This window comes from Rhipicephalus sanguineus, chromosome 5, assembly GCF_013339695.2.
Source record: "Rhipicephalus sanguineus isolate Rsan-2018 chromosome 5, BIME_Rsan_1.4, whole genome shotgun sequence".
NCBI lineage: Eukaryota > Metazoa > Arthropoda > Arachnida > Ixodida > Ixodidae > Rhipicephalus > Rhipicephalus sanguineus.
In genome coordinates, this window is record NC_051180.1 from 165,523,821 (window position 1) to 165,551,632 (window position 27,812).

Consider the following 27,812-nt stretch of genomic DNA (forward strand, 5'->3'; position numbering starts at 1 on the left):
GTTTTCATCGTTTTTCCAGGAAATATGTGTGTGAACAAAGTGAATATGTAGTATAGACAGCTTGAGTGACTGGGTATGCTACAGTGCTTACTTTTGCCCAAACAGCATTGGATGTGCCATCATGAGAGGAGGCACAATAAGTCTTTTATGCATTTAGATATGTATTACCTTTCTCTGTGCTTACATCTCTCAACATTCTTTCTCCTACATTGCCCTTGTTCTCGTGATGCAGACAGTTAACGGTACTGGCTATTAGGATGTGCTTGTGTCGTCTGCTTGTGCTGCTGGCTCGCTAACTAAAGCAAACTTCATGTAATATAGATTCTTATACTGCACTTGATGTGTGTTTTTTTTTTCTACATATTGTTCTGCTTTTTCAATAACAGTGACATTTCTGGGCCAACTTTGTAATGCACACAACTAATGCACCTAATTAAAGGCATCTTCTCATGCTGTTCTTGCTATACTGTATATCGCTTTATGCCATTGTAATTCTTTACATTATTAGCACCTTGAAAAAGTTTTTTACAGTGCAAGAAACACAGACAAAAGAAGACAAGAAGACAGGACGTGTGTAGACTCACAACTGAATTTTACTAGGTGAAATGTGACATAGTATACAGAGTAAAGAAAAATTACAACATCAGCTCATTGGCCATCCAAAGTCATAAAGGAATACTGGCATCACAATCTCACATCTAGGTATTGCCTCTCAGTATCAGCAAGCCTAATAAAATTCAGTTCTGGGTCTGCACATGTCCCGTCTTCCCGTCTTCTTTTGTCCATGTTTATAGCGCAGTGAAAAAGGTGAAATTCCACCAACTAGCCCAACTTGTTGCTTTACTACATTGTTAGTGTGTTCTAGTTTGCCATATTGTTTGCTACATTCTTGTTACTCACAACCCCTCCAGTGCTTTGAGAGTTTCAAAACTTTGCCTTAAAAGAAAGTAACACGTGCAAGTGGACACAAGAGAAGTGCACAAGACAATGCGAACACCATTTGTGTTGTCTCGTTCTCTTCTCTTGTATCCATGTTTGCCCACCTTACCTTCTTTTATGATGAATCCCTACCAACTATCCCAGTTCATTAGGGTGGCTTGTTGGGCAAGTTGGTACATAGTTCTTCGTAAGGAAATGCCAGCAGCACTAAAGAAACGAGAAGAAACTAAAGAAACTTCTCGTTTCTTTAGTGCTGCTGGCATTTCCTTACGAAGAACTATCCCAGGTTTCTGCCGTCAAAAATTGACTTGTGCTGTGTGTGCATGCAGGTGGGGAGGCGACCACCAAGCACGCCTGGAGCGCTGCCGAGGCCCGCCGCAAACAGTCGACGGCCATTGTTCTTCTGGGAGTGATCGGCGCAGAGTACGGTCACGAGATTGAACAGAGCAAGCGGAAGGGCACCGACGACCAGAAGAAGAAGTCCGTCGTGGATGGATTTGGGCCCACCAACTACTCTCTCGCGTGGCACACTAGTGAGTCCACACGCGCAGCCACCATTTTTACGGCGATGGCACCGCATCGCTGCATGAGAGTACAAAGTAAATGTGGAAGGAGTGCCGTATTTACTCGAATCTGAGCCGGTGTTTTTTCTAGATTCAAGTCAATGCGGTGTGTTAGGTCTCGACACCAGCCTTGGAAGTGCTCCGAGTGTGACTCATTAGTTTTGCATACTTATGGTCGGATACAACGTAACACAAAATATCGGCTCCACCTACAGCCATCGCTGACCCTCCCACAAAGAATTTGCATAAATGCTCCATCCGATTGCGCGTACTCATTTTCGTGACGCCAAGTGGTTCTAGAGTGTTTCAGATAGTTGGCTGTACCACGCGGGCATGCATTTGTATTGCTGGTTCCTGGTCGGAAACTCCTGGTAAGTTTCGTCAGGGATTCTGACAACGCTGCTCAGCCAGACGTAATGTTTTGGCGAGCAACAACGAACCTTTAACCCTTTCGTGACTGTTGACAAGTATAGAGATTTTCTAACATCATGAGATTTTCTAACAAAATGACCGATGACTACTATACTCGTCAACCAGAAAAATTGGTCCCACACGGAACCAATGAAGACTATACTCGTCATACTTGTGTTTCTTGATGCCAGATGGCCACACTTGTCCATGCTGGGACATTTGTGTCTCAACTTTCATTTTATGGCCATTTTTCATTGTATTGCCATGTGGTGAAGCCACCTTCGAGTTATCTTTTCCTACACGATTAGTGAAATAAAGGAACACCACTGAATTGAAAGAATGGTACCACTTTATTCAGAAAAGAAAGCTCTACAAATTGAGCGAAAAATAATTTATGGTAATTTTGCTGCGTTTTTCTTATTTTCTTTTGGTCACGAAAGGGTTAACTCCTAATACATGTAGTATGTATTCACATTAGCCAAGAAAAAGTACTTACAGTTTGAACAGAAACCAGCAAGCACGACTGTCTTTCACAGGTGAAGAGCAGGCACGCCATGGTTCTGTGGGCGGAGGTTATGTTTTTTCTTAGGTTGTAAAAGACTATAGTTTTAGATGCGAAGTATCTTATGGCGGAGTTCAATCCGGTGGTGGTGGTGGTGGTGTGCGGCGTGACCACCCTTACTGCGCATGCGCATACCCTCTCCACTCACCCTCTCCGATTTCCCTCTCCACTATCCCTTTCCACTTTCCCTCTCCCATCCCCCTTTCCACTCTTCCTCTGAAACGCGGGCTAGACATGCCGAAATTCTCTCCTGCGCAACGCCGCGATGAGCACCAGCGCATGTGCGTCCCCTCCCCCTCTCTCTCCTCTCCTACGCTGCCCCCCCTCTCGCACGCCTGCTGACCGCGTTCCCCGCTCGCCCTGTGAGAATTAACGGCCAGGCTAGAGGGAAGATAAGACACGCGTAGCGTTCCTCTTCGCGTTCCACGACGCGAGGTCGGTAGCATGCCCAAAGAACGCCAACGGAACGCGATCGTGCAAGTGCTCCGGCTTCGCATCGCCTCATGGTCCCCTTTAGTGGGAAATGGTGTAATTTTTTTCTTTTACAGTGCTGCTTTGCAACATAAAACATGGGAAAAGACGCAAGCAAGAGCGTGAACAAATGACTCAAGTTCCCCTGACTCAAATGACCCTGGACCTGTCTGGTTCTTTCTGTGTCCTCGTACTTTACGCACTGTTTCGAACCCATGAAGCCTTACCAACAAGCTCAAGCCCATACCCTTTTTAAGACTCAAGTTAGAATGGCTTGCATCTCAAGTTGTCAGCTCGTTAGTAAGCTTGCTGTGTGGCTGCATGCAGGCCAGGCACTGTCGTATCTGCTGCTGACACCTGCAACTCAAGCTCTACCTGCACATACGTCACTACGCCGAGCGGCCATCGACCTGATCGGTCGGGGCTTCACGGTCTGGCAAGCACACATGGACGTGTCCCGGGTGCTGCTTGGCCTGCTTGAACTATGCTGCGATTCGGACAAGCTCGTGCCCAGGTTGGTGTCTCCCCTTCTCACCACTTGACGGCACTGTTTGCTTTGCTGCATGCTTTTCAGCGTGCTTCTGCGCCATGTTCTGCACTTCTGGTAGTGCTGTTTTAATGCAAAGCATGGTAGGTAAGCTAGGATTTCAGGAGCAGTTTTTGGGTGAAAAAGAACACTACTAGTGAAGCGGACACATGAAATATCATATAAAGCTATAATGACTAGAAAATATAAATTTAAAGCTCTATTGGGAATTATTATGCATAACACAAGCACTGGCTGGTGTTCCCTAATGCAGGCTAGTGATCGCTAACAGTTGGCTTGTGTTGCTAGTGCACAGTATGAGTAGCTAATGCTTTGCATACACGTTTCCCTTTAGAAGATTCGCCATAATTTCTTTTTTATGTGCATTTCAAGCAAACTCTTGCAGATGAGTGTAGTGCAGGGCGGAGGCTATGACATTTATTGTGCTGCAGCTGGCTGACTGGATCATAGCCAGTCACAGTGCACTTTGTGTTGAGCAGACGGTTTCATACTTCACGTGGCTTCGTATCTGACCTGACTTTCTGCACTCGCTGGGACCATATATGGCCTTGTCTGAGTATTGCATAACACTTCAAGCCAGCCATCGTGGTGGATTAGTGGTTGTGGCATTGTGCTTTTAAGCACAAGGTTGTGTGTCTGACTCCAAACCACGGCAGTTGCATTTCAGTGGGGGCAAAATACAAGGACAGCTGTGTACTTATATTTCAGTGAATATCAGAAAACCCCAGGTGATCAAAAGCTCATAACCGTCTTGCAGTGTTGACATTTAAAACCAGAGACAAAGAAAAATTTCATGCCAACTTGCTAGTTTGTTTTCTGGAACGAATCTAGAGAAGCTCTGTGACTGAGAAATGATAGCAAATGCACAGCTTATGACAGCAGCCTCACTATGCATATGTTGCAGCCCTGTCTTTAAAGGTCTTGCACTGAAGTTTTTCTCTAAGTTCTGCATTGCAACGTGTCCATGAATGCAAGAAAAGAATTTTCAAGATAGACGCATGCAAACAAAAGTTATTGAACTTGCACATTAAAAAAAAAACCCGCAATTCCCCGAAGGGGAGTATGAGGAAGTGCGAAGCACGGGGTGATGCTATGAGGGGGCGCGCGCGACTAAACTGCAGAGCCGAGCGAAGGAGACGGCAGCGAGAGAGCACGCGCCAGCCGACCCACGGAGGTCTGGCCGTTTTTAAGTGCAAAGCACTTTTACTAATGATGATGATCTGTCTTCCGAACTCGTTCCAAAGAACCCGCAACGCGTTCAACTTGTTGGCGGCGTTGCGCACGCCCGAGTTGGGGCTCAGGTTGTTGTCGAACCACAGTCGATCGCACACCGCGCAGCTATATCCGAAGCTGCGGTCCAGGAAGTCTCGCTTGAAGCGCGCGTCCGGCCGATCGAATTCGAGGGCCCGCGCTCGCTCACGCATCGCGCGTCCCCGCGCCAGATCGGCTTCGGGGTGCTCGGCTCGCTTCGCACGCTTTCGTTCGGCGTCTCGCCGCCGGCCTTCATCACCACAGGCAATGCGCGGGGCGCGCGCAGCCACGGAGCGGAGGGCGGAGCGCGCGCAGTCACGTGAGGCGTGACGTCGCTGCGCCGTTGCTACAGACGCTCCTCTCCGCTCCTCGCGCCGTTGCTATGGGACGGCGGATTCAGGGTCGCTTATAAAGTGCATTCGCACTTAATATAAAAGCAGATGACAGAAATCGGCATGCCCTTTAGTATTGCGCTCACCCGTTGACATGTCAGGCTGATCCCAATCAGAACGTGGCTTACATTTTGTGGTAGCGAAACGTTTCTGCACATTGTGGCTTTCCTAATGGAAACTGCCGCTGTACTTTGTGATAGCACTGTTGTCACCACGTAGTCCATTGCGTCAACAACTGAAAAACTACGCCAACTTCAGCATATAACACGGTTGATCTGAGAGTACAGTGGAATCAGGAGTTTTGCCATAGAGAATTAAATGGTTTTGCCATGATGCAGAAATGCAATATAAGACTGCACTTTTTATAAGCCATTAAACACCACTTCCTGTGTCAGTTGTACACAGAACAAAATTCTGATGTACAAATTTGCATATTTTTGATACCTCTAACAATCATAAAACATGTTTCCATTTGTATATTTCTCGTACAGTCGAACTCGGGTACATCGAACTCGCCAAAATACGTTTATTAGTTCGATATATGGCATAATTCGATATAGGCCCGCTATAGGATTTAATGACTCAAAGGCACATACCAATAAGAAAAGTACTTTATTAATACGGTGGCTTACATGCGTGCCCTACTTTGGAACAAAATAGTCCTGGATTTTCTTCTGTTTCAACAACTTCGCTGCCTGCGACAGCACGCACGCCTCCACGTCCAACGAGTCGTAGCAGCCTTGTATATTCACGCAATAGCGCCGGACCAATGCAAGTGCACTAATCACTTCGGAGGATGTAGGCAAAGGGCCATCGTCAATTTCCTTATTGCTGTCGCTTTGGCTCGTGGTCGGCACGACGTCTGCAACGTAGTCCTCATCTTGTAGCTGGCCCATGATGGCGACATCATCGTCCGCACTGACGAACTCGTCGAATGTCGATCCGTATGCGGTTGCGACGCCGGACTTCTTCTCACCGCGCTCGACTCGATTTGTAATTTTGAGTTTCGTGGCGAACGGCAAATTCTGCCTCTTTGCACAAGCCATGACAACAGTGCGCCAAGAAAGTTTGCAGAGTGCCAACAGGCAACACCACCAGCACGGACCACGCTGAACGAGCACTCAAGGAAAAGAGGCAGCAGCAGGCACGCAAGCAAAAAGAAAGAAAAAATGGCGCTCACTTGTACCGCCTCCGCACCTCGGAGAAAGCACGACGGCCTCTGATTGGCTGTAAGCGCTGCGAGCGGGCCAGGATAATTTTTTGCAGGGGGGTGTTCGCCCGTGCACAGCCGGGTCTAAACCACTTTTTCTGGGGTGGCGCCGGCAGTTTTCCCCGCCACCGCGAGGGAAAGCCAAGTTGCTGGGGCACTTTTGAGGCACATGGAGTTTGATATATCGGTTGTCATTGCTATTTTCGTTCGATGTAACAGTAACTTTTGCTATATATTCTCAATGTAAATTTACCGTGTTTAGAAATTGTTCGATATACGGGATAATTTGATATAAACGGGTCCGATATAGTCGGGCTCGACTGTAGTAAGTACACAGCATACGCATGTGCATAAGCATTTGTATTTCCAACCACTCAACACCCTCAGTGTACTATGTCACGTCCACTGCCAGAAATTGTTGATGAACAACACTGCTGTTGGCACAGAAACCAATTCCAGGAACAAATTAAAATATCATATGCTTTGCTTTTGATGTTTCCACTGGCGCTACAGTCATCATCAAGTACCGTAGTAAGCAAATGTACGATGAAAAAGACATGCGTGGTTTGATTTGGGGTCTGTCTGTTTTGTTTGAAACTTGACCCGACGTTTTCAAGCACTTGGTACATAATCTTTCACTAAGGAAGTAAACATTCATGTGCATTTTACTTTAAGAGCATATTGGGCACACACACTCCAAACTTCCAGTGTGTGTCATGCACAGCGTGACCCCCACTTTCTCTAAACATGAAATCTCTGCCGTTCTCAGTTCTCTCAGTGAAACAAGAAAATATTGGAAGCATTTCCTACATAAATACTTCTAGACAGGCCAGAATAAAAGGTTTCAAAGTTTTCATTTCAATTGTTAACACACACCTTCAGAATAAGCCTACATATGTGCCTTTATATTTTCATGTTCTTTGCATTTCCCCAAGACATAAATATTTTAAGTGATCAAGTTTCTTCAAAAAACTGAAAACAGTCATGTAGCGTTTTTCAGCACATCTAGTTGCACTAAAAACTTCATCATAAAATAGATTACCATAAAATCCCGAGCAAGCACCCCCCCCCCCCTCCCCCCTGCGGTGAAAGATAATCCGACAAGATTTGGAGGGGAGCACTTGCTCGGTCACAGATCAAAATTCAAGATCCGCATGCTTCCAATGAAATTCGTTATTGAATAAGTATGCACTCACTGTCATTGTATGGCCCCGTAAAGCGAATAAAAACGCTTAATGAAGCAGTGAAAATGGCAGGAGGGCCGGGGGGGTGTGGCGCTTGCTTGGTCATTGGTGGATATTTCAGATCTCCAGAAAAAGAGAGGGGGCCGCTTGCTCAGGATTTTACGGTATATCCACAAGTCTTGAGTGGTTTCTTTGTGAGATTCGGTGTTGTTTGCAATAAGCAATAGAGGAGCTTAAATTGTTATGAGAGATGCAGAAAAGATGCCAGAAAACTAAAACAAGATGTGCTATTCGTGTTTCTTTGCAAGTATGTGTTGTACGTGTTTGATGTATGTGCTTGGGTTGTATTTGTATAAAAAGTCTCAGGAAAGCAGGATATTTCTGTCTCTTTTTAGTTTTCCCGTCACCTCAGAAGTGCCTGTTCTGATCTGTCTTCCAGCATGTCGTACGGGCTGCCGCTGACCCCGGCGGCAGATTCGTGCCGCACAGCGCGGCACGCGCTGTCCCTGATTGCGACGGCGCGTCCGCCAACGTTCATCACAACGCTGGCGCGCGAGGTGCACCGCTACAACACGCTCGCTCAAAATGCACAGTCGCTCAACATATCGCTGCACCAGACGGTGCTCAGCCGCGCACGCCCCGAGATCCTGCGCATCGTCGAGCTGCTCATCGACAAGATGCAGACGGAAGTTGCTGACCTGCTCGTCGAGGTGAGTTAAAATTAAATTAACTTCAAATCCTGCTGGTCTGATGTGCCAAAACCATAGTATGATTATGAGGCACGCCATAGTGAGGGACTCCCAAAAAATTTTCAATGAGGTTTCTTCAAGCTGCAGCAGTTTTTGTAGAAACTGCTGCAGCTTGAACATGTGTTGCTTGAGACATGTGTTGTTTCACTGCTTTTCGTAGAAACTGCTGGATCCTAAATAAAAACTCCCCTTCCTATGGTGAGTGTAATTAGCTCCCGATTTATTGATAAAATATAATTTACTCAAATCAGGTCACCGGTTTCATAGGAAGACCATTCTTGCATTTCACATTTACATATTTAAAAATGAACATCTGAGTTGGTGCTGAGCTTAGACCGGTTGTCTTTTTTTTTCGTGCAGTATCTTGTAATGCTCATATCCAAATTTTCATGTTATGCTTCTTTAAGTGGCGGTAACAAGTACGAACGTAGTCGAGCTTCATTGCAACAAATTCACATGTGACAGAAGAATAACTTCACTATTGCTGCATTTTTTTTTTGTAAGCACTAATTTGATACATGCTAACACCTAAAAAGAAAAAAAGATTATTTATTTCATCATTCCTGGTTTCTCATGTTGATCGTATCAGCCGTGCAGTTTGCATTTCGAAATTATTCAAGGCAATTAGTGTATCTGAGGCAAAAAAATTAATTGGATGGGATAGTCTTCAAAAACGACGATGCACTCATAAATTGAAATTATTCTACGACATACACGAACAGGGATTGATCGGATGAAATATTTGCATGGCCCTGATTATGTGTCTGCAAGAGTGGATCACGATCTAAAAGTGAAAGAAATATTCTGTAAAAGTGCTGTGTATAACAAATCATTTTTCCCCAATACAGTTAGAGCCTGGAATTGGCTACCCAGTGACATTGTGAAGATAATTTCAAATGCCGCGTTTGTGCAGGCACTCTATGATGTTGTATAGGTAAGACCATGCTGTGATGCAATAGTATAGTTATGATTATGTTGTGATGTTTACTCCATGTAACCTGTACTTTAAGTACAGGTTACATGGAGTACTTTAAGTAATTCCGCCCCGCACTGTAATGCCTATGAAGGCGCTGTGGGTATTTGATGAATAAAATAAAAAAATAAAAAATAAAAATATCGATGTCTGACTGTACTGAGAAGACAGGGCCCCGCAAATTTAAAAAATTTTCTTCTGATAAGGATGCAATGAACTTAACAGGGTGTGTATGCATGAGTGGTTGTATGCACTTTGTCTGTGCAGTGTGGAAAACATTGAAAATCTCCTTGGCTGCCAATCAAGGCATTATTCATCCGAAATGTGCATGCTTTTCGTTAATTTTATGTCCAGTGTTTGACGTGTGTTGTTTAACAATCTCAGTTTATTTTCTAAATATTGTGGTTTGTTAATGGGTCCAGCAGTCTCGCATTTCAAAGGTGAAGAATGCAGAATTGTTGATAAGTAACTACCGTATTTACTCGATTGTAGCGCGACCACGATTGTAACGCGAGGGATGACTTTTCGTTGCGTCTAGGAAGAAGATATAGTTATTTTGGTATTCGATTGTAACGCGAGGGTCGACTTTAGGTAGCAAAAATCTGGAAAAATAATTCGCGTTACATTCGAGTATATATACGGTAACCAACGAAAAGAACCCAGGTACTGACAGAAAAGACCCTTAACTTGCAACTTGCACCAAACCCAGCTGCAAGTTAATAATCATGGTGTAGCGCAAAGACACATATCAAAGACACGGAAACACACAACACAGGCGCTACTTACAAATTTAATGGAAAATTCACGAGAAACAGAATTTTTTCTGTTTGACGAGAGACAGAAACTGTTTCTCGTCCATTTTCCATTAAAATTGTAAGTAGCGCCTGTGTTGTGTGTTTCCGTGTCTTTGTTATGTGTCTTTACGCTACACCTGATTATTAGCGAGCACCAACTAGCCCAAGAACAAGTCCTTCAGCTGCAAGGTGAGTATCTTTCCTGTCAGTACTTGTGTTCTTTTCGTTGGTGTACTTATTAAGTCGAAAGCCTTAGATGCGTCATCAAACGCAAAATTGACCGGCATCCCGCGTCGTCGGCGCGGGATGCCGGTCATCATCACGATGAAAAAATCATCATCACATGATGACGTCACCATATGATGTCATCATGATGTCACAGATCGCCAAAAAGGCGAAAATGTTTGAAGCCAGTGTACTCAGATTTAGGTGCACGTTAAATAACCCCAGGTGGTAGAAATTTCCAGAGCCCTCCACTACGGCGTCCCTCATAATCGTAGCGTGGTTTTGAGACGTTAAACCTCAGATACTATTACAGATCGCCAAAATTTGTGACGTCACATGATGACATCATGATAATGTCTGAAATGTTGCACCAACTAGCTCATTGGTTAACGCTTCTACGTCTCACTTGTATTTCTACACTTGATAGCAATCCTTGGTGCATTACTGTATGCCACTCCTGAGTGAACTGTCTAACAATGCTCACATTGCCATGCTCTTTTTTGTCTTGCATTTTGCTCAGGTGATGGAGATTGTCCTGCACTGCCTTGATCCTACGCAGCTGAAAATGCGTGGGCTCAGCGAACTGTTCCCTGCCATCTGCAAGTACGTCTTCCAGCTTACTGTCCTATTTTTCAGCTTTTTGATGAGTTTGTTGGGTTTCAGTTTTTTACCGAGTTTCTCATCGTAAAACTGGTTCGAAAGCGCGTTGACGCATTTAAGCGATTTCATTACGGTTGAGTTACATATTTGTCAGGAAATCAACTAACAGTTCATTTCACGAGTGACGAAAAGTGCTGGGCGATATACTCAGGCGATCACTTTTGGTCACTTTCACGAGATTTCATGTGACCAGCACGAGACACTTCTACAAATAACGTCATTCTCAGAAAACTGCCAAGTGTACCTTCTTATCACGGTACTAGCAACACTCTTGTTGTGCAAAAGTCATGAAAAATTTTCAGAAGTACATTCAACAGCTGAGCTGTCATACAGTTGGTACCTTAGCATTATGACGCAAGTCATCCACCTTGCAATTTGCGAAAGCTTACTTCAAATTGTACCCCAAATGCAAAGAAAAAAACAGCAGAAAAAATTTAATTTTCAAAGAGTATAAGTGGGTGTCCACAGACATGAACATTAGTTGCAAACATGGCGAAAACATGCACAGTAAATACGAATTGTAGCTTTTGGGGCTTTAAATAATTTTTTAAATTGCAGTAACGCTACTTTGTATGAAAGTAAAAATTGCAAAACTTCTACAAGGTTAGTTCTGAGTCACTGCGGGAGCTGCTCATTGCCGCTTTATTTTGTTTGCATCAGAAGCTGAAGTCGACTTCTGCTGCTCACTCTTGGAGTGTGGGTAAAGGACATTCTGGGCAATAAAGGCATGAGTTTTCAACAACGCTGAGCAGTTTGCTGTTGTGTTGCTTGTTAAGAAGTCGTGTCCACGAATGTGGATGCAAGTAGCAAAGAGGTGAATACGTAAAATAACGAATCTTGGATGCACGGAACTCGCATGGCAAATCGCAAACACGGTCTTTTCAGTTTAGCGGCTTGGCTGATCCTGCCGCTTTTTTGCAGTCAACTGGATCACCTAAGCTTTACTGGGTGTCCCTTTCTTTAGCAGTAGCTGATGTGCTGTCTCAGTTGACGGCGTGATTGTGCCCATGTACGCGACAACTTAACATGTAGATGCATGGTGACCTCTAGTTATGTCACACTTTTGCCTATTCGATCCTCTTGACAATGTTTGTCATGTTTTCATTTCATTTTCTGCAGATTTCACAATGTCAGCTACTGTGGGGCAACACGCCGCATTGCTGTTGGAGCTAAGAGTGGCAACCTGACTATATACGAATTGAGGGCCTCAAAGTCACAGGCATGTCCATTATTATTTCTTTCTTCTTTTCTTTTCACTTTTGTGCACTCTTGCACTTCATCGCATAGAAGAATTTTGTGGAACTCTTATTTTACTGCTGCGCTGGTCCTCCCATATTCATACCTAATTAAAAGCTCAATGGCTGGCTGGGCATTAATACATCAAAACAGTAGCTTAATTGCTGAAGTGTCGAATGCCTTTTCATTCACTTTGACTTCCCTTTAACTTGTTATTTCTGTTGCAGTTAAGGATTAGAATGAACTCCTGTGCTCTCTCAGGCGTCACTGTCTTGTCACACCGTATGGTTGTGGCTGCACAATGTGTGTAAGAAAGAAGTTTATGGAAGAACAAAAATGCTTTGGAGTGCATACGGCAGGCATTCTTAGCCATGTTAAGTAGCTTGCTGTTATGCTTGAAAACAAAAAAATAACATAATTTGCACTATCATTGCTTTTTGTCTACCAATGATAACATATAGAACAGAAACTTGGAGCTAAACAAAAAAGACTTCATGAAAGGGAAAGTAGAGGACCACCAGTTTGCAGTACACAGCCATATGGATTTTCTTAGAAAGAAAGCTTCTTAGTTGACGAAAAATTCATCCTAGTACAGGAATGGAACCTGGGACCAACGCCTTTCCTGGGCAGCTGCTCTACCAATTGAGCCAACCAGTAAGCTAGTGATCGGCAGCGCGAAGGCAAATTCAATCAACGCTTTGCTGAAATCCAAATATAAAGCTAATGTTAGAAGCTTTTTTCAGTGCACCCCCTTTGTGAATAACTATTACTTGTGCTAGTAGCTGCATTTTGCGAGGGAGCACTCCAGTTGACAGTGAAACATTAAAAATGTATAATACAGCAGGAGCGAGAAGGTCTATGACATACTTAACCGGTCTGATTTCTAAATCATCCCTATCTCTGCTGTGGCCAATGATAAAAATGTGTCAGTCGTCACTTCAGAAATGCTATTAGGCTGTGGGAATAGAGACTCTCTTAATGAAGCTGCATGCATTCTATCCTGAATGCTGTGATCTACGCGTCCTACTTTCACAAAGAAATTATTAAAGTAGTCCACAAGTTCTGTGCCACCTACAAGAGTACCATCGATTTTCAGTGGTATCTATTCGTTTACAGTAAAAGTTCATTTGACCCCTGTTAATTTGGAAAATTGGATAACTCGGATGTGTCCTCTTGTTCCGGAAAGCATATGTATTGTTTGATGGCATGAAACTCTGGTTAGTTCAGTCGTATTTGGCCGCAACCCATTAATTTGGATGATCCTCGAAGCTCACCAAGCACAAACCACCACAAATGTGCGACGCAAAGGAGCGAAAACAGGGTTCACGAACGACCGAAACGGCCGAGGCTCTTCAGAAGGCCTGGTCACCATTCACAATGTTTTGGAGGGGGGGGGGGAGGCATAACACATGCAGGATTTGCCCACCAGTTAAGGCAAAAGGAGGACTTAAACCTTCTGACTTAGCGGATCTTGCCACAATTGCCTTGTTGGCGACCAAGACTTCAGCAGCTGTGGCAAACTTGTTTCATTTTCGATTTACTCAGCGCACGTGAACTGCATGGGTGCTATCTATGATCGCATTGATAGCGACTATGTGGTCAAAGCTTAGCTGTGACAAGCAGTAGTTTCGTTTTTGCTGCGTGCCTTCAGAACCACGTAGTGGCCATCCATGATTGTGCATTAGAGAGCTAGGCTGATGCAGTACTCAGCAGTTTCATTTCTACTCTGGATGTAGGCCGCATGCGTGCCTTAAGAACTGCGTAAACGCTATAACCATGTCTTTAACGACCACGGTATCATCCACAGCGGATGCAACTCTCGGTAGCTTCGTTTCGACTGTGGGAAATGTGCACGTAATGTCACAAAACTCAAATATGGTGGAAGCTCTTGAAGAGCTTCAGCCGCGGTCCGCATGCTGGCATAAAACTCGCTTGCTACATTCTGATCGGTGAATGATCTGTTGCTAGCCATTTTTCCGGCTGGGATGACAAAAATTGTGGCTTTGACACTGCTTTTATGCAAAATAAGTACTGGATTAACAAATTCATCGAGAAAATGAAAATGCATTGATGTAACAGATACTTATTTATATTGTTCTCTCGATACTTTTGATAATTTAACATTGGCTTAATTCTGACATTTCTTCTTGTCCCATCAAATCCGAATTAATGAGCTCTTACTTTAGTGAGTGGCCTGCAATTTAGAATATTCTTTGTTTTGTGCGATACTTTGTTACTTCTATACATGCAATCATTGTTAAATACACGAGTGTATTTGTCATCTTTTACCTTTTATTTTTCTTTGTTCAATTTCTTAGCTGTTTTATTTTTTCACTTTGATTAGTCTGGTGACCCGACGAAAGATAAGTACAGTTTTTTTTTATTTGTCTTTGGAGTTCTTTCGAGATCCACGGCCTCTACGATGTCTTTTTTACTCTTGTAGCATTCAATCTGAAATGATTTAAAGTAAACATTTTTAGTTTGATCATAGAATTATCATATGACTCATTGGCATCTTCAGTGTTAAATATATCAGTGTGTAGTCTGTTTCGTGCACAGCTTTTCTGTATTTATCGAGCGGTTGAGCCGATATATTGTAGTGTGTTATCTTTCCAGTATGCTCACTTTTAATCAGTTTTAAGAGCGAAGTTTTTTAAGCTATCGTTAAAATGTGTGTGTTTCACGAAAAGCCAGCCTTCTGCCGCTCGATCAGATGCAGCCATGGGATACGTGGTAGCGATAACCACAGAGCTGCTATCGCTAAGCCACACCCAGCAACAGAGACACCTCGCGCAACCAAGTTCCGCTGTGCTTGCACCTCTCGATCAGATACAGCCATGGGATGTGCAAAGAAAGTACGTACTCTCGAAGAAGAAATCGCGCATCGTGAAGCAAGGCTTGTGTCGCTATGCAAGAACGGCAACGGTAGCGACGGGCAGATGCAAAATGCGTGGCCAAGGAAAGGGAGAAGAGGAGACGACGAGATGATACTGCTGATCACCATGAGTGGAATGCAGCGCATATGCATAGATTTAATCTATGTGAACTTTTATCCTGCCTGCACAAGCGAGTTGTGCAAGCCGTTGGCAGTCTACCACAGTGATAACAAGGCTCTGATGGTGAAGATGCCGGTCAAGCTTGCCTGGGTGTCCCGACCTGGTGTATCCCTTGATAACAGCAAATACCTCTATGCGGCGATAAGCATCTAGAGACTAGGCTACGAAGTGGTAACACCGCTTCTGGATTCTCTCTTGGCAAAGCTTTTGCTTAGTCAGAGAAAACAACCAGAGCAGCGGCCACAGCAACAACTGGTAGAGCAAGAACATCGGGAAGAATTGATTTGGTAGAAGTCTTCAATGGTGGTGATGACCCAGAAGAATACCCAACGACGAGTTTGCAAGAGAATTTTGACGATTATCGTGGTTTTGGGACGTTAAACCCCAGATATTATTATTATTTAATTTTGACGATGAGGATGGTGGTAGCTACAATGATGACTGCTAGATACTAATATTTCTCTCACTCAGACGAGAACTCTCCATCTCTCTTAAAAAATTCACAGCATATCCACGGGTGAATGACGAAGAGCTTGGGCGAAGCTCCTGAAGCAATCATGGTTACACTGTGAAATATTCAGTGGTTTCGCCCAGCAGTAATCAAAGCGATAGCCCAGTACATCATCAAAGACATGACAAACACTGTATATATTTATACAAGAAATTTTATTAATCGTAAGTGGTAGCTGGACGTGGCTTCTGTTCCCCCTTCATTATAACGGCTTTATGGTCGGTGAAGTAATGGATCGGTGATGGATCGTAGTGGGATGTTTGCAAAGACGAAGTAGTGGGCAGTTTGCAAAGGTGGTTACGCCAGACAACGGAGACGTGACAAGGTTAGACTAAGAGGAGCTTCGCCCCTAAAATGCGAAAGCTTGCACTCAGCCGCGCAAGTCTTGAGACACAGCAAAGCTGACCGATTTGATGGTGTCATAATAAGCTAAGAAAGACCTACCATTGCTAAGCTCCACCTAGTTACAGCCAAGTTCAGACCTAGCTACAACCAAGTTCAACCTAGTACAGTCACATTCAGACATAGCTACATCCAAGTTTAAACCTCGAGTCTGCCAAGTTCAACCTAGTGCCAGCCATGAAATGCTATTAAATCGGCCAGCTTTGCTGTGTCCCAAGCCTTGCGTGGCCGAGTTCAAGCTTTCGCTTTTTTTTTTATTAAAGGTGCCATGACACCCAATTTTCTGTCATAATCTGTGTTATTTGGGTTAATCCTTGACAGTTCACAAACAAGCTGGTGAAATTTTAGCACATTTGGTCGAGAACTTAATTTATAATTGAGTATTTTTATAATGCATGAGCGGCCTGAGAGTCGGGCAATACTGCCGCACTCGCGAGCCGTGATGTAACGAGCTGCATGCTGCGCGAGCATCTGCATTCCGGCAAACGATTTTGTTCAGTGGTCAGCTGCGTATTCAGTCGAGCCATTTCAGCTTTCTTCAGCTTGACATTGGAATTAAACGATTTGCAACCGCTGAAACTTTGGTAGAAGACGACGGCTCCACTTCATGCAGCACTTGCCGTCACACACTCCATGGCAAAATCGTGGTCGCCGGCCGTAGGCGGAGTTGATAGCTGGCGACTTCTAGGGCTTATTTTGCACTGAGATATTCTTTTACAGTTAATTTTTTTATATATGTACAGGCACAATAGACCCTCTACTCCTATTTTTCACTGAAAACCGCAAATTGTTGGGTGACCATGTCATCGCCGCTTTAACAGACAACCCGAATTAATCGACAACTCGAAGCCTGTGGACACTGAATGTTGCACATCAGTTCTGCGAAATCCCACGAGCTGGTGGAAGGGTTATGAAAGGAAAAATTGACGACCACCTGTTTTGCAGCACAAAGTTGTCGGTCCTGGGTTCGATCCCCGGACCAGGACGAATTTTTTGTCAACTAGGAAGCTTTCTTTCTGAGAAATCTTTATGGATGTCCTCGTAGTTTTGTTCTACAAAACAGCTGGTTGTAAGTTTTCTCTTTCATAATTCGTCCATCACCTTGCAGAATTCCGCAGCACTGATTTGAACAAAGGAACTTTAATATAAAGTATGCTAAAGGGGCCCTTGAAAACTTTTTAAGCCGCCGTTATTTATTTGCAGGTAATGTAGACTAATTGCTTGAGATGCCTTTAGTGCAGGTAAGAAACATCGATGTTGAAATATTTGGTATTTCAATTACCCAGAGAAATTGCTACACCGCTGCTGACAGCATCAGCATGAAGCGGCGCTCACCAGAAGTATTTCTAATTGCAGTGTTGTCACCAAGCGTTCATCCATGATTGGTTAAGAAGAAAAGTTTCACTCACTCGCAGATAATCGCTTTACTACCAAGAAATCTCGCTTGAGATTTGTTTTGTTTTGTTTGCTGTACTTTTCAAGCGAAGCTTGTATTGACTGACCTGTGTAGCTGGTGGTGTTCCAAAAAACCCTCCTCACCCACAGCTGTCACGCACTCCAAATAAATAATAAATGCAACAAAATTAATGTTCTTTCTGGGGTTGGGGCTTGAACCTAGGTCCCCGTGGTAGGAAAGCAAGTGCATTGAACACTACGCCACATGCCCATGCTTGCCCAATGTGAACTGAACTGAATCATATGAATGCATTCTACCTATGATGCAAAAAACAGTTGAGAAGCAGTACACTTGCTGTGGGCAATTCATTCATATTTCGTGTTGGCGGACTAAAAGCGATCTGCTGGACAGTGCGTAAGGTCGATATCGGGAATTGCACATTTCGGAAAAATTCTGACTTCAACAAAATTGAATTCTTAAACCATGTTTCCATGATCACACGATGGTCCTTTCGTTTGGCCATTCTAAAGGCTGGCGAATGCTGGAAAGAACACGAAAGACGCCACGTCGACTGAGCCCGAAAACATCGTTCCGGGGATGGCTGCTAGCTATAAAGAAAGAAAGAAGAGCAGTAGGTCAAGCATGCCCACTTCAAGTTTCACTTGCCCCCATTTCCCGGATTAGGGAAGGGCTCCTGAATTTTTTATTTTCACGGAAACAGATGCTGCGGTAAAAAAAAAAGTTCTGCAACTACAAAACACAGTATGGGTGCTTTTTATCCTGTGGCCTCCAAGCATAGAGAAATGCACATGCAAGGTTTGCCCCTATGCAAAAGCTTCTCTTCTCCATAAGTGGCCAGTTGATAGTGCAGTCATTATTTGTTTGCATTGCTTGTGCTGTAATGCAATGATTTTAGTAAAGAAGGAAGACTCACTTTTTATTCCGCCTCTTCTCTACAATGTCGTCGTTGGGTCTTAAACATGAGTGCCTGACATGAACATTTTTCGTGCATTGTTCACATTGTCGTATGACTATTGTAGTAAACAAGAAGGAAGAAGTGTTTTTCTCTTCCTCTTCACTACAATGTCTTCATCAAATCTTGAGCATGAGCATATGATTGTTTTCATTATCATTTCTTGTGTGCGTCGTTCTCGTCTTAAACGTGAGAATATGACAAACATTTTTTATGTGCATTGTTCATGTTGTTGTTGCATCTTAAGCATGAATGTTTGACAGGAATCTGTCTGGTTGACCAAGGGGCAATTAAAATTCTGCACCGTGATTAGAAAGGAAAAGATACTTGAATATATTTCTACTTCAAATCTTTTTATTCTCCTTGTTTCTCCTTCATCACTGAGTTTGCTTCTCTTTCTGCAGATAATACCGGCCCACTCAACAAGCGTTGTTGCCTGCACATTCTCTCCTGATGGCAAATACCTGGCCACCTATTCCAGTGGGGAGAACAAGCTCTGCTTCTGGCAGGTAATGACTGCCAACCCGTAAACAAAAACTACCAAGAAGCTTCGATGTAAATAGAACACTGCACAGCAGATGCCAGTCAGTCAAGGAAAGTTTTGCATTGGGAATTAAACTGGGGAGGTAGCTAGTCGGGCTATCCATGCTTAAGGGGCCCTGCAACACTTTTTGAGCATGGTCAGAAAATGCTGCCGATCAATAATCAAGGCTCCTGAGAACACGCGAGCCAAACATAGTGCAGCAAGAGACCTGGAATTTACATTTAATTCTCAAAGTTGGCTGGAAATCGCTCGCTCTTCTCTCGAAAAATGATGCCATAAACCTAGATGACCACGCCATAAATCCAAAGTCCAGGGCCATTGGCTGATTTGAGCATCGTGAGCTGCATACTAGTTACCACGGCCGCCGCGGGATGCCACGACGTGTGCGCTCGCTCGCAATCACACTGAAAGTAAACCGCGCATTCGAAGAAAAAAATATAAGCGCTCAAGGTCATGACGTGCACTGACATGGACAAGGGGGCTTCTTGCCCCCTCGTCATCCACCCCCCACCCCCTGCATAGCTTTCAGCGTGCTCACTGGTACGAAAGGAGAGAGAGAGAGAGTGCTTAAAGCGTGCAGCCAACCCCTGTAACTCCGCTCACACTTGACAGATTCTAAAAATATTTGCGGCAGTCAATATGTGTGGAAGCCATTGGATGATTACTTGGAAAAGTGTTGCAGGGCCCCTTTAAGTGTGGTGTTAGTTCTCAAAACGTAATACCTGTAGACAGGCTTTTTAACGATCATTGCACCAGTCTGACTTTGTATTGGTTCCTGCTTGAGAGTCCCTCATTCCTGTCTTTCTTTGCCCCAAATGCACAGCTATATTGTTTGCTGATGGTGTATCGACAGCGTTTACTTCTTTTTTTGCTCCCACAGACTGCAGCCGGTCTGTTTGGGCTGGGCAACGCGCAGACGCGCTGTGTGCGCACCTACCCGACGCCTCCACTGCCGGACAGCGTGCGTGCCAACTCGCTCAAGATGGCGTGGCTAGTCTGGATCACCAGTCGCACCGTCAGCCTCATGCTGGCAGATGGCTCCGAGCACCGATTCACCCTCAGTTAATCCACTTTATTCCTCTTCGCGGGAAATACATACCGCCTCCGCCGTTTGTTACAATTATGGCTGCGTCGGCGTCGCAGCCTGAAGGTCAGGGGTGCCTCAGCGCATCATGATGTGCTTGTCAGTCATGTGCTGCCAGTGTGTGTCTATTACTAGCGAAAAAAGGTGTCAGATGTGGAAGTCTTAACCGGGAATCTCTACGCCTCCTCCCCCACCCTCCAAAGCACTCATTGCTGTGTATTCCCACAAATTGACACTTCCCAGCTTGCAATTTGTACCTTTTAGGTGCCTGTAGTTTGATTTCTGGAACGAATCAAAGAAAACTGTGCAGCATGAAATGCATTGTATATCGTTGCTTGTTAAAAAAAAAGCGTGGGTCTGTCTCTCTTGTCTGCAAATTGACGGAAGAGGCCTATAGGTTATTATTTGTCTCAATGGTATATGATGACATAAGGTAGCATCTCATAGTCTGGAAATGAAAAACTGCGCAGTCAGTTTGCCTGCAATGTGCTGCGTCATTGTATGGACATAATATAGGATCCGTTGAATTACGATCAAGAATGCCCAGAGTGATGCTTTTTCTCGCAGCTGTTTAGAACTCTTCCTGTGTATAGAGGTGCCGTAATGATGCTGCTCAGAGCAGGCCACTACTGTGTGGATCAGAAATGCTCGGTCTTGTCGAAATTAAGGAAAATGTGTAACTTATTACTACTTGCTGTGGAAGTAGTTGTTCACCCTTCTTACAGTGGCAAAAAAAAAATGCAAAAGAAGCAAAAAAAGAACCAGACAAGGAGGAATGAAACCTTCTTTCCTACTGTTTTCTTACTTGCTTCTGTGCCTTTCCACCTAAATGATATAAGATTTTATGGCTTCACTGCACTCCATCCGTATGCAAAATATGGTGGCTCAGGGCAGCTTTCTGGGCCATGCGCATTTGTGCCTATTTATAATGCAATGAACGGCATGAATGACAGGACGAGGGCCGTGTCGTATTTATTTAGGCAAAAGCCTTAGATGCCACATCAAACGTGAAAAGTGACCAGTGGCGGTGTCAACACAAGCTATGCAAGAAGTCACGTGATCAGAGATTAAAACGTCACAGATCACCAAAATTTGTGACGTCATTATGACGGCGCTATGACAACACATAACATGACGTCATATGATGACTAAGTCATCACATGGTCATAGGTGGGGTGATCCTGGAGGCAGCGCAAAACTAGCCGAGGTGCAGAAAGCTTGCAATGCCTCCGATTCTGGATTCAACGCAGAACCATGTAGATGCAGAAAGCTTTTGGAATGGGTGGGGGGGATCAAGACATCAATTGACAAGAAAAAGATTAAGATGGTGGCTTTCGCCTTCGAGTCGTCTTAGGCATATGCATAAGAGACCCTTTGAGCCTACACCTTTTCTTCATAGCTTCGGCAGGGAATGCAATTCTTGCACCGGTCAGGCATAACGGTGGTTACCCGCTAAAACTACAGACGATGTCGCATTCACATAATCTTGTACATTCATTAATATGGCTGTTACTTTTCACTCTCCATCAACCTTAGCTTTTGATCTGATTTGTGTTGTCACTGGAGGTTATTACCTCATCGTCGCATTCCCAAAGATGGTTGCACGTGTTGTTCAGTATGCAAGCAACTTAAAATAATTTTAGCAATGGTATCAATAGATTCTGAGCATCCTATGTTCAAAATTTTGGGCTCAGTGAAATGTCTTTCATTCCCGCAAACTTTTTCACCTCGATAGTTGGGGTACATGTCACAGGTTGAAAGCATAGAAGACGAAGACAGACTGTTGTAAGTCAGTGCTCGTGTGTGTCAAGCCTCTTCTCTGTATTCGTCTTCTGAGCTTTCAACCTGTGTCATGCCAAACGAACAAGCCCAAACAGTTACCCTAGGGGTGCATGTCTTGCGTGAGTAAATGTGGTACACCCAAGAGATACATGCATTATTTCATCATCTGCGCTGTTAGCAATATTGAACACTAACCCACTAGCCAAGCTACAAGCTCTCTTCAAAAAGGCACCTCAGATTCCTTACTTTATTTGCAGATCTGTTTCCTTTATGCCCCGAGAAATCATTTTATTATTGATGCTTTATGAGCATGATAATGCTACCATATTTAAAACTGCCTTCTGATGATGCCATCTTTTAGTGTGGCTCCTCTCTACTAGTTTCAAGCAACTTTTCTTTTTTTCAATATGATATTGCACCTCTGCAGATGTTATCAGAAATCAGTTAATCACAATTGACTCCTCAGATTAGCTACTTCCTAGTGCTCATTATAAGATGTTCTTATCACCTGACGCCGTCAATAAGAGTGACTAGCACTCCTATTGCTATTTACTGGCTTTTAAGCCAAAGCCCAGAATAAGCTATTTTCAGAAACGATTGTTCTTGGGCAAGTTGGTTGATCCTTGCAGAAGTAATCATGCGCAAATAAAGTGCATGCAAAAGACAGAAGACAAAAGAGGGGCAGCAGAACTTTTCTTAACATTCTTTTTGTGCTCTTCTGTTATCTTTTCTTTACATTCTCAGCTCTATTGGCATTTTGCCGAATTCCTCGAGCATTCATTTTTCATACAGTACTGGCCTGCTTTACGGATGGCATGATGAACCTTAGCACAAACATAAGCAACGCCCGCAAACTCTGGGTTGATGTGTCGTAAGCCAATTTAGCAGCTCCAAGAGAGAGTGCCTGCTAGGAGGCATCTTGGTGTCACTGGCAATTGAAGGAACACTGAAGCGAAAAATGATAATAGTAAATTAATGTCTCGCAATACCAAAGGTGCCACTCTTGCCGCAAGAAGGCACTTGGCGAGTGCAATAAAAGAAAATGCAGGTGATGCCGCCGATTTGATCTCTGTGTGACATCACAGACTTAAAGTAGCAAGCTTCAGGAAATTTTATTTATCCACTTTGCCCAAAATACAAAAGAAAAGACTCTTGAAACCCATGACGTCACACTGACATTCTGTTTGCTGAAGTTTCTGCGCAAAGCTCAACACGAAAACTTGGACCTGCATTTTTTCTTCTAATAATGAACCTATGGTGGCAAAATTAGAGCAAGATTCTCAAAGAATAATTCATTGTTATAAACTGATGTAGCGCTTCGCTTTAGTGACCTTTTGAAACCTTGTCCTGGGTTCATCTTTTTCAGTGATATCATAACTAGTGCATGTTAATCAGCTAAACCAATGGTCAAGAACACACATTGCTCAGCTAAGTGTGGTGCCAGATGCGATGTCACATGTCAGCGAAGGTGTGCCTAAGAATGATAGCGTGAGTGTTTAATCCTAGAACTTACAGTCTCGTGAGGATGGCTTGCAGGCACACAATGTTTTCACACTGCCTCTTCTGGAAGAAAGCTTTGTACAAGCGATGCCTTGCTGTTCTCTCATTAATGCATTTGTAAGCTCTCAGTCTATGACAAATGACCTGCCGTTTAAGAGGCTCTGCCTGAATGCTTAAGTGAACCCTTTTTTCACATCCTGCTCTGAATTGCGGCAGATGTTGTGTGCTTGAAGATTGGAGCAATAGGGCAGTTTGCTGTAAAGTTAGTTGAGCCAGAATGACCAGCTGAAAATTAAAATCTGTTCGCAGCGCGTAAGTGTAGATTTTTAACTACAAAGCTTGAAAATAAGAATATTTATCGATGTCTAGCCTTTCTTTTGACGTAAAGCAGTCGATTGTGCCGATAGCTTTGACTCCCTGGGCTTTCTTTGTATTGCCTAATGATGAGCTTTTTTTTGGTTGTCTTTTTTTATTCCCTTGAAGCTGTTGAAGATGTCATGTGGCAGTTGCATGAATTAATCACACCTGTGCCCTGACACTGTACAGCTTTGTATGTTCCTTGCAATGTAATGTTTAAAGTCTCGTGCACAAATGGAATGTTGTACGATTCCCTTTATATATTATAGGCACTTTTTACTGATAATTGTGCTTGTGTTGTCTGCAAACACTTCCTAGCATAGGTTTATTTTTTTCGGTACAGATATTGTTTTCTAATGTTTGTATACGTTGCTAGAGGAGCAAAGGTATACATTGTAAATTATGTCAAACTATTCTCGTCCACTTCGGTAATACCAGCCAGTTTTAAATGCTGCTTTTGTGATGATGTTATGCTTCTACTGTACAGCCTTGTTTCGCTGAACATATAAGCTTACGTTGCGACCTGAGCAAGTGCTCTTTTTTTTGAACGGTGTGCAGTAAACGGGTGGTAGCTGATGTATAGCTTTAGGAAATTTGCATGTGTAGGACAGAAAAAAAGAATTAATGCTTTAGACTTGTCTTTTCTTTGCTGGCTTATTGACATGTAAATGTGTATGTTCTTTTTGCATGCTACTTTGTGGATATTTGAAGTGTACTCTAGTGCATGTCACCAGGGAACGTATCCACTCCCTATTATTACTTTGCATGTGTGGCAGTTTGCATGATAAGCCAAAGGCAGCCTTAATTCTGCATCAACTTATGTGGAAATTTCTGTGACATTCCCAGTCTGCGGGGCGCCCATGAAATTGAGTCAAGCATCTAGTATATCACACAGGCACAGAAAAAAAAAGTGAAATCCCAGTGACCATCTTGTGCTCCGAAGAGCAAATTGCGGATATTTATGGAACTTCAGTAGCGAAAGAGATGGGCATTTAGAACTGGGCAAGAGGCCTATACTAGACAGAGCAGACAACTCTTGATAAAATAAAGTGTTGTTTTGTTTTTTCACTATGAACCCCAAGCTAGCAGTCTATTGTGAAACATCTTGACTGGTAGACATGCATGAAAATTTTAAATAGGACAAATTGGTCACAGCCTGCTTGGACAAAGATTTTCGTTTGACGATTCCATCTTGCTTTTTTTACACTCTTGATGGTCCTTGTCCTTTAAAACTATGGTGGTCTGCCCCTTTTATCTTTGTTGTCGTTGGCTGTCCTTTTCACATCTTCTGGGCCTGAAAACTCTTGCGTCTTCTTTATTTGCTCTCACCGATATTGTATTTGAATTGAGATGCTATTCTAGATTCATGATTTCTGGGAAATACTGCTTTCAACTTTCGTCAGCATAATCACCTAAGTTTGCCACCTCATTGGACTGGAAGACATCTCGTCTATTGGCTCAGCCAGTTTGATTCTCGCTAATGGCGGTACTTGCAAAAATGACTGATTAGGAATATGACCTCTGTCGTTGTTTTGTATGTGCAACTAGAGATAGCCCAGAATTCTGCCAACTGCTCTTTCTTTTCCATCTTTTTCCTCCCAGTCACATACATTTTACTTGTTCTCTATACTCGAGTAGGCAGGTATTATGTTCGAGTAGGCAGGTGCGTATATTCTGCAACAGCCTGCATCTCAAGTGTCAGTGTCTCAAGAACGCTGAGAGTCCACTTCATTTTTCACATTCTTCATGTCGCTTTCATTTTTTTTGCTTTCTTGTCCTGACTACCCAAGATTTGCTGAAGATGCTGCACGCATTAATGGCTGAAGTCAGTGCATTGAAAAGACATGCTAAGCAATTCAAAATGACAAACTGAAGAGTGCTATTGCCTCGATTACTGGATGATGAAATGTTAAATGAATGTTATGAAGAGAGCAGGTAAACGTGGAAGGTGGTCAAGGTCGTTTCCGGACGTGTCAGAAGGGAAAGGAACGAGACAGATAAAGGTTGTGCACATTCTTGACTCCGTCTCTGTGCTTATCCTACAGTATCACCATTCTTCAATGAAACATTTGCCACAGCTTCTGATCGAAAATTTTCACACATCTTCACCAGCTAGCTATGAAGCTAATTTTTCAATTAAGCAGCTAAGCACCTTAAACAGCTCCATTTTCACATTACAGCTGCAAGCAATGACCCCTTGGATTTAATCGCGCACTCAGCATTGCCTCTTGCCTCGAATGGGATGGACTTTAACAGCCAAGCTGTTGTTGAGGGGGTGAGAGAATGCTGGAATAGCATGGAAGCGTTAATGTCAATGCCACATATGTTAATGTGGAAAGCTTTTCTTCTCCCCATGTTACGCTGCTCTTCATCCTATTTCAGCACAATGTGAACGCAGAAAGTCTCAGCACCAACACGTTAAATTGATGGCACTAAAGGTTAGGCTAATTGCTTTACACGACTGAAAATGTAAAAGTAACGATGCAGACAAAGGTATAAAGGACAGACGCTGCTTGTTGGGAAAAATGGTAGTGCTTGTTTGTGAGGCATCAGCTTGAGGAATTTGTTTCATTCCCCTGCTGAAATGTGTGTTATATATTCTATTTATGTGTGTTTTTGGCTCACATTTCTACAACTTTTATGGATACATTTCTTAGCATATTCTATTTGTGCTGAGCTCAAGGAACCGGTTTGGAGCTTAGTTGCAACTTATGCTTGCCTTTTCTTTTTAGTTCTTTATGAGCAAAATATCTGTTGAGAACTTCAGAAAAAGGCAGGAAGTGAAAATTATGTAAGAACTCTTAATTAAATATGCTGCTCCTGCATGCCGCGTTTTCTTTTTCTGATACTGTATTTGAGTAATTAATAGTTGCTCTCATCTAAGGTAGCGCAAGATTATTTTTCTTTTTCACTATGATCACATGTTAGTTCGGCTATTCATTTATGCAAATGCAAAAGAGAGCGAAATGTTGAGCTTGATTCTTTAGGTAGCATTCAATGAACTGTGTAGAAATTGTGCACGAAAAATGTCCCTCCGGGTCCTTTTTGGTGTGCAAGCATGTATGTATAGTATGGCTTATTAAGATGTCTGTATAGATTTAAGACTGTTGTCCTAGGTTTAACCAAACTCTACAACTGTTACTTGTTTTGAAGAATGCCCTGATGAAAATGTGTGTTTTCCTGTAACTAAAATGCAGTGACTATGAAATGACTGGAAAGCTGAGCATGCGTGTAAAATGTAGGTTGCTGTTCGTAAGAGCCATTAATACTTTCGATATCTCCTTAGTGTAGATGTGGAGAGCTATTTGAACTGTTTGATAAAGCTCTTTCGGTTCTTGTATTCATTTGTGCTGCATTTGTGCAACTTTTTTTTGTACCTACTTGATGTTAGGCGACATTGTAGGAATTCATGGAACAAAAAGGCAGGCCTTGAAGACATTGACACGAGTAGAATAAGTTGTACAGTACATACTTCCCATTCTATTTGTGTCTACATTTAACATGTCTGCCTCTCAATGCCGCATTCTCCTTTAATACGGCAGTGAACTCCGTAATAAAGAAAGAAAATTATGGAATTCTTTTTTGTAAATTTTGTTGTTATAAAAATTTCCCCTGTATAGTAAAATAAGACAAGATTGTTCGTGTTAATTATTGTAAAAAGTTTTCCTAGATGTTTTATTCTAGTCTGCCAGAAGCCTTTTTTTTTTTCCTAAAATTTTATCTTGTAACTTTGGTCCAGCTTTGTCTGTCTCTTCAATTTATGCTATATAAACCACGTCATACATTCCAAATCTTTTTTTGCATGCCAGTATTTAACAGTCTTGTGACTTTGTAACAGACTTCCCTCCAAGCTATTTTCACAATATCACTACCTTGCTTATTGGATATTTTACATAAAAATTTGGGAAGTTGGATTATGTAGTGTGTACTAGCTTCCAGTTTGTATTCACGGATGTCATCTCCAAATGAAGAACATAAAGTTCACAAGAACTATGTATTATACAGGAATAAAACCCACTATTTGATTCAGCACACCATGA

The 27,812-nt window shown here is 43.1% G+C and overlaps 1 protein-coding gene across 1 annotated transcript in view; it reads left to right on the forward strand.

The window, feature by feature from the left end:
- The window catches only part of LOC119394403 (WD repeat-containing protein 7), a 105,434-nt gene extending 78,161 nt beyond the window's left edge, over positions 1-27,273 (forward strand). Inside the window, exons 27-33 of the mRNA XM_037661697.2 lie at positions 1,269-1,472; positions 3,274-3,460; positions 7,970-8,240; positions 10,792-10,874; positions 12,051-12,150; positions 18,910-19,014; positions 19,930-27,273. Of these exons, the coding sequence (XP_037517625.1) occupies positions 1,269-1,472; positions 3,274-3,460; positions 7,970-8,240; positions 10,792-10,874; positions 12,051-12,150; positions 18,910-19,014; positions 19,930-20,115 (1,136 nt within the window). The 3' untranslated portion in view covers positions 20,116-27,273. The remainder of the gene's footprint in view (positions 1-1,268; positions 1,473-3,273; positions 3,461-7,969; positions 8,241-10,791; positions 10,875-12,050; positions 12,151-18,909; positions 19,015-19,929) is intronic.
- The last annotated feature ends 539 nt before the right edge of the window (positions 27,274-27,812 follow it).